Below are 14,752 nucleotides of genomic sequence, written 5' to 3'. Positions count from 1 at the left end.
GTCAATTATCCAAATGGGAATGGGAAGTGTATCTTCTAGAGAAGCCCTAGGATGCCTTATAAGTCTTAAGTGAGTGGCTTGTGGTTGCTGGAAAGAACAAACACTGGCGCAATCCAGTTCTTTGTTGGTTGCCTTCTCAATGAACAATGATAAAAGGTAATCTAAAGTCACAGCCTTGTCGGATGATTAAGGCCGACTGCCACTAGTGATGGCACTAATGTCTGCTGACAAATACTGTACTGCACAACTCCCTCATTTGATCTATTCCATTACAACTCCATTGTAAAGATTTCTTCATGAACAAACAAGCACTCGTTTTCGATAGTCCAATCCTTGCGGTATAACATACATTCCCGGTCTAAGGCGATATACAAGACAGCATTCATATACTAACCACTAGGACTTTATAACTATGGCATCAGAAGACCAGGCTATTCTTGAACGAATTAGTCGCATAGCTGGTAGGATACCCATTCATGTTCTTTGTTGACTTGCCTAATATACCAACATTTAGGTCAAATAAATCAACATAAAAATCACCAGTCAACAGATCAGTATAATCAAGCACATTCCCCTGCATCAACAAACAGCCTCCATCCACAACCAAGCAAACGAGGAGGCCATGGAGCTTATGCGTATCACCCTTACGCAAACAACAGCTGGAGAGGTAGTCGAGGTAGCCACAGAGGCGCATACTCTGCCAGAGGATACCGAGGTGCGCGAGGAGGCGGCGTCGGCATTGTGCGGCATCGTACCCTTGTGTTAAATGGCGGTACTCCCGCTTCACCATCACAACCTGATTCATCGAACGTAACTCCATCTACGGATGAGAACGAGCGATCTTCCTCTGCTTGTTACATCACAAAAACCGACCGCCATCTCCAGTTGATCAACAAATCATACTTTGAGAAGGATAGTCAAATTCGAGTCAAAGCGATCGAGGAAACCAGGAGACAAAAACTGAAGCAAAGGGATGAAAGGGAGAAGTTGAAGCTTAGTAGACACTTGCAGCGTCTGGGTGCGAACTTTGACTCTTCCAAAATGCAGCCTACAGGAACAAGCAATTATGAAGTTACTGTCAATGGAATTCGGTTTATGGTCACAAAGAATGGTAGCAAACTCGTCAAAGCCTCCGGTGAGAATCCAACATCCACAGCGAGCTACAAGGTGGTGCCGCTTTTTGTTCCATGCTCACTTAGTTCAGGTGACCTCACTTCCGCCAATGCTACGCCCAAGACTGCTTTAATCGGTGGTGTCAAATTTTATAGAAGCAAAAACGGAAACATGTATCGAGAAGGGATAATCAAAGCCACTAGGTATGGCTCAATACCATGGGGTTCCCGGATTGTATTTCTTGTGTCAATTGCTGACCTGATCGAAGGAAACACGGTGTCGTCAAGATCAACGAGCCGTGCAAATCATTTACCACCACGGGTACCGCTTTATTTTCCATATTTCGAATCTTTCATCAATCTTGAGGCGTTGGAGGGGGAGCGATCTGGGTGTCAGCTAACCACATCTTGTCTAGGTACTTGTAACAAGGGTCCTAAGTGCCAATATATTCATGACCCTTCAAAAGTTGGAGTATGTAAAACTTTCCTCCTCAAGGGTGAATGTCCTAATGGGGATTCTTGCGACCTATCCCACGACCTTACCCCCGAAAGGACACCGAATTGCTTGCATTTTGCCAAGGGCAATTGTTCGAACCCGGATTGTCGTTATACCCACGTTCGTGTTTCGCCGACAGCATTGGTTTGCCATTCCTTTGGAATATATGGATACTGCGATAAGGGAATTACTTGCACAGAGCGACATATCCACGAGTGCCCGGATTTCAGTAACACAGGTACCTGCACTACGAAAGGTTGCAAACTTCCCCACCGCATCAAAGCTAGTGTTATTCGTAGGAATGCGGCTGCTGGCGATTCCTCTCCAGGAGACCAATCGAGTGATGTTTCAAGCGATGAAGAAGATGAGATAGGCAGCGATGACGTGGATTCAGATGTCATCGATGAGGAATTCTTCGGCGATGAAGATGGAGAAATGGAACCTGGGGTTCTTGCGCAGCAGGATTATGTGCAATTTTCCTAATACTAACAAACATAAGACTCCATCCTGGGGCACCCTTCAAAGATACAGTGATCCTCGTGGTCTTTTCATCATGAAGATTCCCTAAATAGTTCTATGTTTTCTTTTCCTATCGTTGTTTTGTCTCCAGTTGCTAGCAAGCGTCAGAGTTACATAGTCTTTTGCTATTGAGGTTATTGAGGGCGTCATATTTTCGGGATACCCGGACTTAAATGTCCTTTAGTTTCTAGCTTTAAGGTTTCACATCCCAACCCGTTTGCACCGGGACATCAAAATAGTATTAAAGGAAAAAAATGGCGATGAAAAATACATACAAGATTGCATGAATACTCTGTCTTTTTGTATCTCAATTCTTACAGGCTCATGTTTCTCTGATATGTCTCACGAATAATAATCCATCTGCAAAGTGATTTCTAAATAGGAGAACAAAACTTAGCGAGTCGTTCGATTCAAATTCTGTCTAGTTTTGCAGAGTGGAAAAATAGTGTGCCTCAAAAATCTCACATGAGTATTTGCTATGATCTACTTGCTTGCGTGCTCTTTTCGGCGAGATAGCCTTTTACCCGCTGCAGATGCTGCAAAAGTGGAGGAAGGAATGGGCGCAGCACTGCACCTAAGCATACCCTACTCCGTACTATATTCTAGTATACGAGAGAAATTCGCAGTGGAGAAGTCTCAGACATTGAAGGTGTTGCGAATATTTTATTGTTGATGCATGTACTTATTTGCAAGATGCGTATTCTTCGATGGGCCGACTGTACGTCCCAACTAGTCGGATAAGGTCATCAGAATCATGCCAAGAGAGAACAATTCTTTGACTTGCATATTTCCTACGAATCCGTTACTGCCTGTGGCACATACGATACAAATAGACTTACCACTCACATGTAGACAAAGATCACCTGAAGGGACATGAAACGGATACGATAAGATGTCTAGTAAGCGTTGTAGGGTAACTTACCTTGACATACCTTGCCAGTCGCCATCCAGTTGGTTGTGTCTCAACTGATTACAGATAAGATTTGAGTTGGAAATTGTTTGGAATTGTTTCTGATATTCAGTTTTCCGCCAATGTTCTTGTTTGGTTCAAGTATACCACCATAGATGAAAGTCAAAATACACTCCACTCCCATACAGCTACAGTACATACGGAATGTAACAAATATATTACTACCCCATCCCAATGCGAACCTTACCTCGGTCGATCACGAGGATTACTGGCAGATCCCGAGACCCATTTGCAGAAACTTACATGCTACATACATCCCTAGTGATGGCGGTGAAGCTCCTTTACATTCCCATTCTTATTTGCATTTCCACTTCCACCCGATACTGCAATTCTCCCTGGTTAGTATGTGCATTTGGAATCTTCCGGTGCGTTGCAGGATGAGCACTGCTGAATAACCACATGAGTTTGTTGAAAGCGGCGATGAGTGGAGTGATTTCTTGGACGAGCTAAGCTACTGTACTGTACTTTGTACCTACTTCCGTAAAAAGTCATGCAGTCCTGGACTGGACCCCATTTTGATGCTACCGAAGATGCCCGTGCGATGGGATCGATGCGGTTTTCTCGGAGGATTTCTTCTCCTTCAAGAGTAAAGTTGCCACTATCTAGTGATATCTGCATACTGATAAACTTACCACTGCAGCTTTTCAGCGCAATCGTCTCGCATTGAAAATCTAAGTTGAGGCTCTCTCTCCCCACATCCTAACGACCCCCGGATAGTACTTCTCAATATGATTTTGACGTTCCGCGGTATGCTTTACTGTACAGAATATGTATGTCTCATTTTTCAATGCAATCGTATCCTGACTAACAATATTTCCTATCTCTTTATCACGGTACCCCACTGCTAGCATAAAAATAGCAAATCAAATTCCATAATATTCTACGGTATCCAACAAGGCTCGTAACACCATAACGTATAGCACATAGTTCATCATTATGGGCAAGCGTGTTGGAATAGTTTGGTACCGAGATAACTCTCCTCAAACGGTATTCGTGGAGTTGAGTGGAGCTTCCCCTCCCCCCGCTCCAATCGTCAAGCGGTTTTTCTGGTTCCTTCACCGCTCTCTGACTTGCGTAGATCTATATGGAATGGAAGGAATTTGTCGAATGATGATGATGAAAGAGGAGAATCTGTACGCATCACGTTTGTGGCTCATCGAGATTTTCATCATTAGCATCGAGAAGAGAAGCACGTTAAACCCATATATCCTGTCCGGCATCGAGAGGGGATCCTCAAGCGAATCATAGTACATGCCCCTATCCCCAGCTTCACGCAGCCAAGGCACCCGACGATGATCAGGTAATACGAACATGATGACAGGAAGTAGAATGATCAAGTCTCAAATTATAATGTCCATTTCCTGAAATAGTATCAGTGCCCGGATATACGAATATCCACTACCAGAATCCTTTCATCTCCAAATAGCACAGCCCACGAATTCTCCATCTATAGCATTGATATTCCTCTCGTCCCAGTAATCATACGTAAATAGCAGGCCTGGGAGCCTTCAGATCTATACACCAATACCTCATGATCAGCGGCGCTCGATTCGAACCTCTTGCACATTGTTGGACATCTATTGAATCCTCTTTTCCCTCCTTTGATCACCAATTCGCGTTCTGATTGCCCCTCCTTTCTCTTCCTTTCATCCTCTATACATACCTAGGGTCTAACATTTCTCCATATGTTCCATATCTTAATGTCCCATATGTTCCATATTTTGTAGATAATCCATGCACTAATAACTGGATCAGACCCTGATACCACCTAAATCAGTTTTCGTGATCCGAATCTCCTCACATTAGTGAGGTTTCACTTGTGCTCGGTCAAGATGCCGGAATGTACGCACATCAGATACCGCAGGGGCGTTTGTTTCTTGGTGATCCATCGAACGAGAGAAAGAATAAGTACCGCGATGATGAATATTGTCAATATTTTGCCGGTCATGATAAATCCCTTCCTCAAGTTGGCTTAGCAAGCATAGCATCCCCCAATTATTCTGACCTGCTGACTGATGGTCATTTTGAGTTGCATCCAGACAATATAGTGAATAACCTCAGACAGTAATTCCGTAATCAATTTAACCACTTGATTTAAGAATAGGGAATAGAAAAAACGCTTGAACAAAGTAACTTCTAGAATTCATGGAATTTTCGATCTCTTCGATTCCAATAGAAGGGTTGTGCCGACCGAGTATGGCTCATCTGGCGGTCAAGCACAAAAAACCATGAATGCATAAAAAGTTTTTTTCATACCAAGTAAACTTGCCCCGCGATAGTAAAAAATGAGGTAACAAGTAGACTGTACTGTAGACTATAGTTCGCAGTTCACCAAGCGGTCAACACCGGAAGCTGTCCCCTTCAACCTAGAACCCTCCTTAGCTAAATACGCCTCCTCTCTTCTCCTATATACATTCTAGTTTCCTGAAAACTTTTCACGCCACTATCACTATCACCATTACACTACCAAGTAAACAAAAGGAAAGATCAAAAAGTAACCCCGCGACGACAGACAGACCACCAAGCGGTCAACACCGGCAACCCACATATCACGTTTCCGGTGGTATGGCTCGTTTGTAGCCTGATAGCTAACGGAGTAGGAGGTAGAGGAAGGACCCGATGTGGAGCATGCGGCTTCCCATCAAGACTACAGTAACCAAGCAGTGGCGAACGGCTAGCTGCACCGAGATGTCTTCACCGCACCATCATTCATCACTTTAGGGCTCCGTAACCTAGAAGTTTTTCTCTGCCGTACTCGGTACTGTAATGCTTGGAAAATCTGTGCAAAATCACTTAGCTACATTTGAAATGGGGACTGATAAATATGGATCTAGATTAAAAGAACTAGGGTAATTCGTGATGTTCCATTGCGCTTGGAACTTCTATCAATCACTTCATCTGAAAATGAAAAAAATCATCCGTTCTCAATTGACATGGCCCACAATACTCAGAGCCGACGATGCGATACGGTACATATGATATGATAATGATAGCAAATCTGAAAATCCTCAGATCAATCCAATCTAATCGGCGAATCTCGGGGATTTTCAGAAGCTTTGTCCTAGAATCTTCAGATCAGATGAACCCACTTTGGCATTCGTAATTTACTTCTTATTCATGCTTTAATAATTAGTCTGATAACTAAAATACATTTTGTCCATGGATGATCCCAGTGATCTACACATGATAAACTTATATTGCAAGCACGTCATTGGTAAAATATAAGAGTCTGTGTTATGATATAGGACGGATATTATGGGATTGATAGATAGATCTACGGAGAAGGGTAGGTAGACAGATCCACATTGGAATATCGGAAAAACCTAGAGATGGAAAATTCAAGAGAAGCTAAAAGCTAGATGGAAGAAGTTTAAGTCAATGCCTCACAAAGAAGCTAAAAACTGCATATTTTGATTCATGCTAAACAAATTGGATTGCTCTAGTGATTCGATAGACCTGTATCTACTGTGGCTCTTCTCGAAAATCTCTAGTCAATTCAACTCAACTCAAATGGAAAGGTTTACGAAACACCCTCAAGCGCAACTTGCGCGCCTACCTCTTCAGAAACAAGATCTGAATGACCCTCACTCAAGACTTAGATATCTCACTCTCACTCGCACTACGTAAAAAATTTTGAAACATAGACCCGACAATCCTTCTCAGATCAGGCTTCTCTTTCCCAGGCTTCTCATGGGATGATAGAACCTGGTGCGTCTTCGTAATCAGTGGCTTTGCACTTCTCATCATCTTCCTGCGAAATTGGGTCTGGGAATTCGCTTCCCGAATCCTAGGCGGAACATTCGGATCTCGACATTAGATCCTAATATAGATGAGCGGTGAAGATTGTGAAGACAAAAATGGTGTGAAAATTATATGAAAATTCTGCCTCGGAATTTTTTTGTAGGCGTAAAACTTGGTATCTGATAAATATAACTAAAACTATGTAGTCAGAGGAGGCTGTAGCGTGGATGTGAGGAATTCCGCGGCTGTGCGGGTAGTCCCATTTGACAAGTTTGACTATTTGGACTATGGAAAGACTAATGAGTAAGGAAAATATACAGTCGGTAGGCTGAGAGTTACAGAGGATACCCGCGCCTGTAGAGGAAGTGAAATTATTGAATCAAGGAATAAAGACGCGTAGAATGTTTACGTATCGATCGTGATCTCCATCTCAATCAACAAACATTTTCGTGAAAATCATAACTTGTTGTTGTATAACATTCATGAATCATAATTGAGAATTCCCCAGCCCCCTCATTTCTTCCAATCGAAGCTTTGAGAGAAAATCATGCATCGCGGCAACTTCCAATTGTGCGGAGTGTAAGAAAAAAAAGAAGAGATCTGAAAGGCCCAAGAGGAAGCTAAATACACCACCCCACACAGGTACATCCAGGTACTGTAAGTAGGGTTCAGCTCTCTACAGCATTTTCGTGCTGTTAGCAACCGGGAAGAGGATTATAAGATAGAATTGTTCATTCAAACTTTTTCCTACCCTTCTCTTAATGTTCTAGAAGGAATTTTGATGTTGCTTTTACTAGCATCATCGCAGTCGTTTAAACCCCCTTCCTCCTGAAGAGTTCCCTGTGCTAATCTCCACTTCATAGAGTTGGTCAAGGGAGAAGTCCCAGAGGGAAAACGATAAATTAGAAATGCCGTCATACGTGCAATTCATTCATGCGTCTACCGATCGTAGTATAGAAATTGAAGGTATAGTCACGGCAACTCAATTTAAGAAGGGCTGGAACTGGGCTGCCAGGCTTCTTCGTCTCGTTCGGGCTCTTACCCATAGAAATGATAGATACTAGGGTACGGGAATAAACCCTGCGGCTTTCTCTTTTGACAGTACCTAAGCAGTAGTTAAGGTAAAAATCGGTTTCGTACCCGTAAATGTTCCCGCAAGGTGCCTGCCGGCAGGCACCAGGTAGTGGGAGACGAGACCTTGAGGTTGAATTTTGGTGCGATGATGCTATGAATCCGTAGAATGAAAAGCTACCGGAAAGCTCGAAGACTTCATTTACCAATGATTTGCTTGCCATACCCTGAATTGGGCACAGAGATTACGATCATTTGATTAGGTAAATTAGGTAGAGGGAAACCTGAAAATATCACCTATCATTTGAGGCTTCACATTCACACTCTTACAAAAGATACTGCATTCTGCGGCCGTTTGAGGAGGCCTAGTTCAGTGACAATACAAGTATTCATGAGTCGAGCGAATGGTCATGTTAGGTTTCGGATGGATGAACGGATGGACTTATTGCCGAGTGGAGAGGGCCGAGGATTGGGATAAGGGTGGAGATTATAGCATGATGGTATGAAGTGAGATTCGAGGAAGACATTTTATTTGATGTTATCATCCAGGCGAAGATTTTTCTCATTACCGTCCGTTGCGGCGGTACCCGTGCTTTACTTACGATCTGGATGATGTTTGATCAGCAGCGATCATGAGTGAGATGAAGGGGAATTTTCAGAGGTTAAGCGAAGAAAAAATACCATTCTGGAGGATCAATCAACGACTCCTTCGACGAAAGATGATGAAAGTAAACAAATGATACCCTGAGAGGCTTTTCCTCCCACACGAGCAATACGCGTGATCCATAAAGTGACCTTCTTCCAGGGAATTGCCGATTGCCTCAAAAGTTTTGATTGGTACTGAAGCACCATCATTTTCTCGTTACGAGCCAAGCCCTGGTGGTTTCAACGGGAAGTCGGAGTTAAACAGATTATTCCAATGATGAGAATGTGTAGAAAGGATGAACAAGGGTAAAGAAACAATCGTATGCAACACCTGAGGAAACAACCTATCGGTGGCTTTCATTTTGCAATTTTGATGCAACCGTTCAGAATCAAGCATACTCCATAGATGCCCAACCTGATATGAGCAGGGAACAGAGGGAGCCAAGACACTTTTGTTTTTATCCATGTTGACTTTGCGCTCCCATGGGCAATGTTTAAAGAGATTTAGATATGGATCCAGTGCCCTTTTTTTTATATACCTTAAGAATGGTATTTTTTGAGAGCTGGAAGCGGTTGATGGAGAAAACTCATCTGAATTCTCTTGGGGTTAGTTCACGATTAGATCCGGGCTCTAAGACAAACCTGTTAAAGCTAAAAGGGAAGTCTAATCTTCGTGCTACGCCCAGTTAGAAAGTAGCAAATACAATTATCTGGAGTTTCCCAGTCTCATTCTTTTCCGAATTCTTCTCTCGTCTGTTGGAATATTCGAGAGAAGAAAAGGAAAGACAGATAGATAGATTACCGAATGCCGACTGATAGTGGAATCATTTTCTATCTCGTCTTGTCAAATAACCTTAATAATAACCAGTCAGCCTGTCAGATTTAATCCAAACCTCGGGAAAGAGCATGAATAATCCAATCAAAGCTTCAACCCCTCCTCGTTTCCCGTATCGTTATCCAACATCATGATTTATTTGAGGTTCAACCGATCAAATGCAACTTTTTCAAGGCTTTGAGCGGGAAATCTTAAGTTTAAATTGCCTTGGGTCAAATCATCCAGATGCTAAATGAAGAACAAAATATTTAATATTATTTGGATTTTTGGATTTTTCCCTTCCCATATTAGATTCAGATTCGAAATGTAAAAGTAGGTACTGTAATGCTGCGATGCAATGAAATGCAAGTGCTAATCGTTAGCATCCGCACTTACCTTGCCTTTCCCGTTCCCATACCGCTAAACTAACGTTTAGTCTTAATAGGAAAGAAACTGCTCTTTTTATTTCCCTTTGGTGTGTATGTACGACCACATGCACACAATTTCCATATGGTTGATATCCTCCGGGTGTACAGATTGGAAATCTATGTACCGCAAATAAACATGTAGAACAATTGAACTGTAGATCTTAAGAGAGCATCGGGATCCCGAATAGTTCATTAGACGATATCATGTATGAGTGAGGATATACTGTACTTTATTACTTAATAGATGGAGTAATGCATAGAATAAATAACACTAATGCTAATGCTAATGTTGATGCTAATTCTAATTTTGATTTTAATATTAAAATAATCAATACTGTAAAAGAAGGTAGCATAAGTTTCTCATAATTCGAAAGGCTAGAAGTCTCCACAACTTGACCTCTATGGAGTGGAGATTCCTTGAACCTTTCGGGTGGTACGATAAAATCTTCCCTATCCGCTGCTAGGACCATCGCCCATCATTTCATCCACTCACTATATTTTACCCATTCGCGCATTACTCCATTAAGTGTAGTAAGAATGAGGGAGGCTCCATATTGTAACCATGTTCATCTCGCATCACCCCCCTCACTCTTCCCCTCCACAAGTAGTTATACCCAGTGTTGTATCATGCCATGGGTGCAAGATTGGGTAAAAGAGAATAACAAAAACAAGCACTCGTAATATCGTGCTAATATAAAATAAGAAGAGCTAGAAAAAGAATTAGAAGAGTGAACCCTTGAAGAACATATAATTCATTATCCATTAATTCATTATTATTATTCTTATTATTATTATTTTTTAAACACCCGCGACGACCCATCTTACTCTTTCACCTCATATCCTTCTCCCGGATTCCCAGACCCCTCTTCCAAGATATCCACATATCTACCCATATCTACCAACGACATTCTTCTATTTTACCTGCATACTTAACCTGCTTTTCTAACGTGCCTCTCTTACTTCTCTTGTCTGCTGCACCGACTGCTAAGCTCAAGTTCTACTACTTGCTGCACACTTTCCTGCAACTGCAACTGCAACTGCTTGCAATTCTGCACTACTCCTACCACCATACGACCCATACGACCACTCGAACCAAAAAGGGACCCAACAGACTTAAACTTCTTACAGTCTTTGTACCTCCATTCTCCACTCCAAATCAAGCCATACAATCCCTCCCTACTGTTTGTCTCGCCCGAATTATATCGGAACCCAGACCCAACCCACTCATACACCACCACTCTTGTCCCTCACATATCAACTGAACATCTCCCACCCAAATCCGACCTTAAATATTCATATCAAACATCAACATCCTCATAAACAGTCACTTCTCTTGCCAATCTTGTCTTTTTCTTTGACAGAAAAACACAACCAGTGATCTATCCCTTCACTCAATCATATCATTGATTAATCCGCCCAAAACGAAATTATCTTTTTCTCTTCCTCTTTACATTCAAGTTTTCGTGATCGTTGACGATCCTATCGATAACTTTTATCTTTTCTCACCGCCACTATTTTATCTATTTTACCCCATCTCATCCGAAAATAACTTCGCTTCACTCTACCCACCTCTTTTTTAACCACAACACCAACCCACCTCACAACAAGACCACAGCAGGAAATTCTTTGCTATGGCCGCCTTCCCCATGCACAGTTACTACAGACAGTCGTCATTATCTGTCGACACTCAACCCCACAACTACTTTGAAGAGGACGAAGGGAGCATTCTTGATGATAACATTCTCGATCACTCTGCATTAGATTCCGGCTTAGAAATGTCTCCACCCATGGACAATAGCAGGCGGGAATCCTTTGCAGTATCTTCGACATTGTTCTCACCCAAATCCGATGAATGGCAACACGTCGAGATGCAACCAATGGCTTCCAACAATCCCTTTGTCGAGCACAACAGCAACAACCCATTCATGCGTATCGAGGCTGCACAAAACGGAACATACGGACATTCGAATCACGGTTGGGGTATGGGAAATAGTTCTGGTATGAGCACACCAATGCAAGGTCATGATGGGCTTCCATCCGAATTTGAGGTCAATGTTCCTATCTTTCAACGTCCCGTGCAAACACCATTCACAAACCCCGGCAACCATCAACTCCCCCTCTTCTCCGCCAACGCCAATGGTTCAAGTCATCCATCCCCACAAAAGGACTGGTCGGTTTCAGAGATGGACCACCGCATTCCCAAACGCATGCGCCCACACAGCCCAACTCTACGATCGCATCCTGAAATGTCAAGAAGGGGTGATGGCATCCGAAAGAAGAATGCCCGTTTTGATATTCCGGCCGAGAGAAATCTCACCAACATCGATCAACTCATCTCCCAATCCACTGATGAGCAGGAGATCAAGGAGCTCAAGCAGCAAAAACGTTTGTTGAGAAACCGACAAGCGGCGTAAGTTTACAATCCCATTAATTGGTTACAATTGGTTACTAACCATCACAACAGTCTTGACTCACGCCAGCGCAAGAAGCAACACACCGAGCGCCTTGAGGACGAAAAGAAGCACTACACTGCTTTGATTAACGATCTTGAGGAGGACTTGGCCGAAGCAAAGCTTGCTTTGGATGAGTGGGCTCGTAAAGAGCAACACTACCAACAATACATTGAGAGCTTGCAGATGGAGAAGGAAGAGATGGTACGAACCCACACCCTCGAAACCGGCGACCTCCGCAAGAAAGTGAGCGTCCTCACAGAACACATGCAGAAGATGGAAAGCACCGCCATGTCAACTGTTCCCAGTTCGACCGGTTTCTCTGCTGACTACTCTGACATTGATGGTCTGAACATGGATGGCAATTGGGACAACATCTCTTTCCTTAACGACTTTTCCATGGAAAGTGAAATTAAGGTTGAGAATTCACTGGTTCCCACTAAGAAGGTCGACACTTCCCTTCTTAGCGAACCAGAGAAGCCTGCTGCCCAAGGTCTCCTCTTGATGTTGCTTCTTGTTGGTGCTTTCGTCGCTTCCAAGGGTACTTCTCCAAGCATTCCTAGAATGTCGGATGATGTTCGTGCTGCATCTGCAACACTCCTCGAGGATGTGTTCAAGGATGCTGGCATTCAACAATCCGCTTCCGGTGTATCTGTCTCTGATGTTACCAACGCCATTGCCCCTCTTCCATCCGGTACCTCCTGGTCCACTACTCAAAACCCTTCCATGGGAGGTAATGAAATGGTCGGCGTCACATCATCCACTCTTGGAGATCTTGCCAACAGTCTTGCGCAACCAACCGAAGACCAAAACAACGAGCAACTCTTTTCATTGTCTGCAGCACAATACAATGGGTTGACGTCTCAAGATTTCCTCGACAACTCTCCCGCCACCAGATCAACATCTCAAGGACGAAAGAACCTCCTTGAATCCCTTGCAGCCATGCGATCCAATTCCAAGAAATCGGCCGCAGAAGTGTACACTCGTTCATTACTGTGGGATCAAGTTCCAAGTGAGGTTGTTAGGAATTTTGCTAAGCTAGTCTCGGAATGTAATTCCAGGAATGGTCCGGAAGAGTGCGATACCTCATCGGGTTAAATCTTGAGATTTAGACCAAACTTTATGTCATCCAAGAAAAAAAAAACCCTCCCCTCTACTTCGACACTACGAATTCTTACTACTCTTAAAACTTTACGGCTTTTACGATTTTATGGCTTCATTGCGAACAGAGACTTTGTTGCTCACGCATCTTCTCTTAATTTCTCAATTGTTAATGAGCGAAATAGCGAGCGTCTGATTTTTTTATTGGATTTTCTTTTCTTTTCATTTATGGCTTAATGGTTCTCTCATGGCTTTATGGTTTTATGGTTTATGGATGGTTTAAACATTTGCGTTTCTTTTTACTCTCCTTTTTCTACTGCATCATCAATCGATCATAGTTAGCGACGGGTCATCAAACTTGGCGGGGTCTTTTTTCTTAATTTCATATTTATTATTGTTTTTTTTTTTGCCAGGCACAAGACGACATCAGCTCGCAGCTGGACAGCAAATGGGAATACATATTTCTGTAAATTTGGATGGGGAAGGAGGATGGATTGGTACTTGGGGATGGATTCTCTCTTTTGGACTCTGGAACGGAACATTGGGACAGGGAAAGGGGATGGCTAAAAATTCGAACGCATCGCAACACGCAACATCACAAGCTATTACTAGCAACCAATTTTCCTTACATTATAAAACTCAAAAGAGTTTATTTTTAACGACGACGTTATCACGAACTATTTCATTAAATATTATTTTATCAATACTACCACGACATGAAGATACACACACATTACACAAGATTACGAGCACAACTGCTTTTTATTTTATTCACGCCAATACCTCTCTCCCAAGTTTGTTCCAAATGAAGCGTTTGCTTTGAACTACACAATCGATGACCATCTTCGCATATTTATCCATTTTATCCACATATCCATTCAAAAGTGTTTTACGTTTTACGAACACTCGCGATTCTTTTTCAGAATCTTACTCATGATGAGCAATGACATGCAATCATGACTGATGAACGAAAAGACACATCGACGAGATTTCGAAAACATACAAAAAAACACACCACATCGACCGATCACGAACAAATCATCGGGATTTTTCCTTACCAAAAAATCTCCTTTTACGATATCTCGATATGTCATTTTTGATGCAGTTCTTTCCATCTTTGACATGAAATGATTTCTATCTCATGGGGACTGTTTTTCTTGTATCTAATTCGGTTCTATCTGTTGCTTTCTTTTAACTTGTGTTGTCTATGATGGATTTGGGAGGATATTGAGTGACTTGTTTCAGGAACTCAATTTTTTTTGTATTTAATTTTTACTGTACTCCACATACATACACCATAGGACGAGATGAGATGGAAAAATTCAGATAGCCATAAAAAAATACGGAAAAATAGTCAATAATAATACATGAGATTCATGTTCAAACAATATTTCTTCTGCTTGTG

General features: G+C 42.4%; 5 protein-coding genes across 5 annotated transcripts; 3 read left to right on the top strand and 2 right to left on the bottom strand.

Moving 5' to 3' along the window:
- Positions 1 to 412: 412 nt before the first annotated feature.
- On the top strand, positions 413 to 2,091 carry SS1G_01415 (hypothetical protein; the record flags this gene model as incomplete). The annotated part of the gene is made up of 4 exons (XM_001597171.1): positions 413 to 461; positions 515 to 1,135; positions 1,205 to 1,316; positions 1,665 to 2,091. 4 exons carry the CDS (start codon positions 413 to 415, stop codon positions 2,089 to 2,091), a joined length of 1,209 nt encoding a protein of 402 aa, XP_001597221.1.
- Positions 2,092 to 2,790: 699 nt separating this feature from the next.
- SS1G_01414 (predicted protein) lies at positions 2,791 to 3,715 on the bottom strand (the record flags this gene model as incomplete). Its single annotated transcript, XM_001597170.1, has 3 exons — positions 2,791 to 2,856; positions 3,050 to 3,093; positions 3,574 to 3,715. 3 exons carry the CDS (start codon positions 3,713 to 3,715, stop codon positions 2,791 to 2,793), a joined length of 252 nt encoding a protein of 83 aa, XP_001597220.1.
- Positions 3,716 to 7,385: 3,670 nt separating this feature from the next.
- SS1G_01413 (predicted protein) lies at positions 7,386 to 7,902 on the top strand (the record flags this gene model as incomplete). The annotated part of the gene is made up of 3 exons (XM_001597169.1): positions 7,386 to 7,417; positions 7,481 to 7,495; positions 7,704 to 7,902. The coding sequence occupies 3 exons, from the start codon at positions 7,386 to 7,388 to the stop codon at positions 7,900 to 7,902; spliced, it is 246 nt and encodes an 81-aa protein (XP_001597219.1).
- Positions 7,903 to 8,602: 700 nt separating this feature from the next.
- Positions 8,603 to 10,266, bottom strand: SS1G_01412 (predicted protein; the record flags this gene model as incomplete). The annotated part of the gene is made up of 5 exons (XM_001597168.1): positions 8,603 to 8,785; positions 8,970 to 9,145; positions 9,197 to 9,218; positions 9,765 to 9,788; positions 10,132 to 10,266. The coding sequence occupies 5 exons, from the start codon at positions 10,264 to 10,266 to the stop codon at positions 8,603 to 8,605; spliced, it is 540 nt and encodes a 179-aa protein (XP_001597218.1).
- Positions 10,267 to 11,427: 1,161 nt separating this feature from the next.
- On the top strand, positions 11,428 to 13,344 carry SS1G_01411 (hypothetical protein; the record flags this gene model as incomplete). Its single annotated transcript, XM_001597167.1, has 2 exons — positions 11,428 to 12,206; positions 12,261 to 13,344. The coding sequence occupies 2 exons, from the start codon at positions 11,428 to 11,430 to the stop codon at positions 13,342 to 13,344; spliced, it is 1,863 nt and encodes a 620-aa protein (XP_001597217.1).
- Positions 13,345 to 14,752: the final 1,408 nt, after the last annotated feature.

Source organism: Sclerotinia sclerotiorum, genomic scaffold (assembly GCF_000146945.2).
Source record: "Sclerotinia sclerotiorum 1980 UF-70 scaffold_2 genomic scaffold, whole genome shotgun sequence".
NCBI classification, from domain to species: Eukaryota; Fungi; Ascomycota; class Leotiomycetes; order Helotiales; family Sclerotiniaceae; genus Sclerotinia; species Sclerotinia sclerotiorum.
Note: the sequence above shows the minus strand (reverse complement) of the source record. Positions and strands in the feature narration are given on the sequence as shown.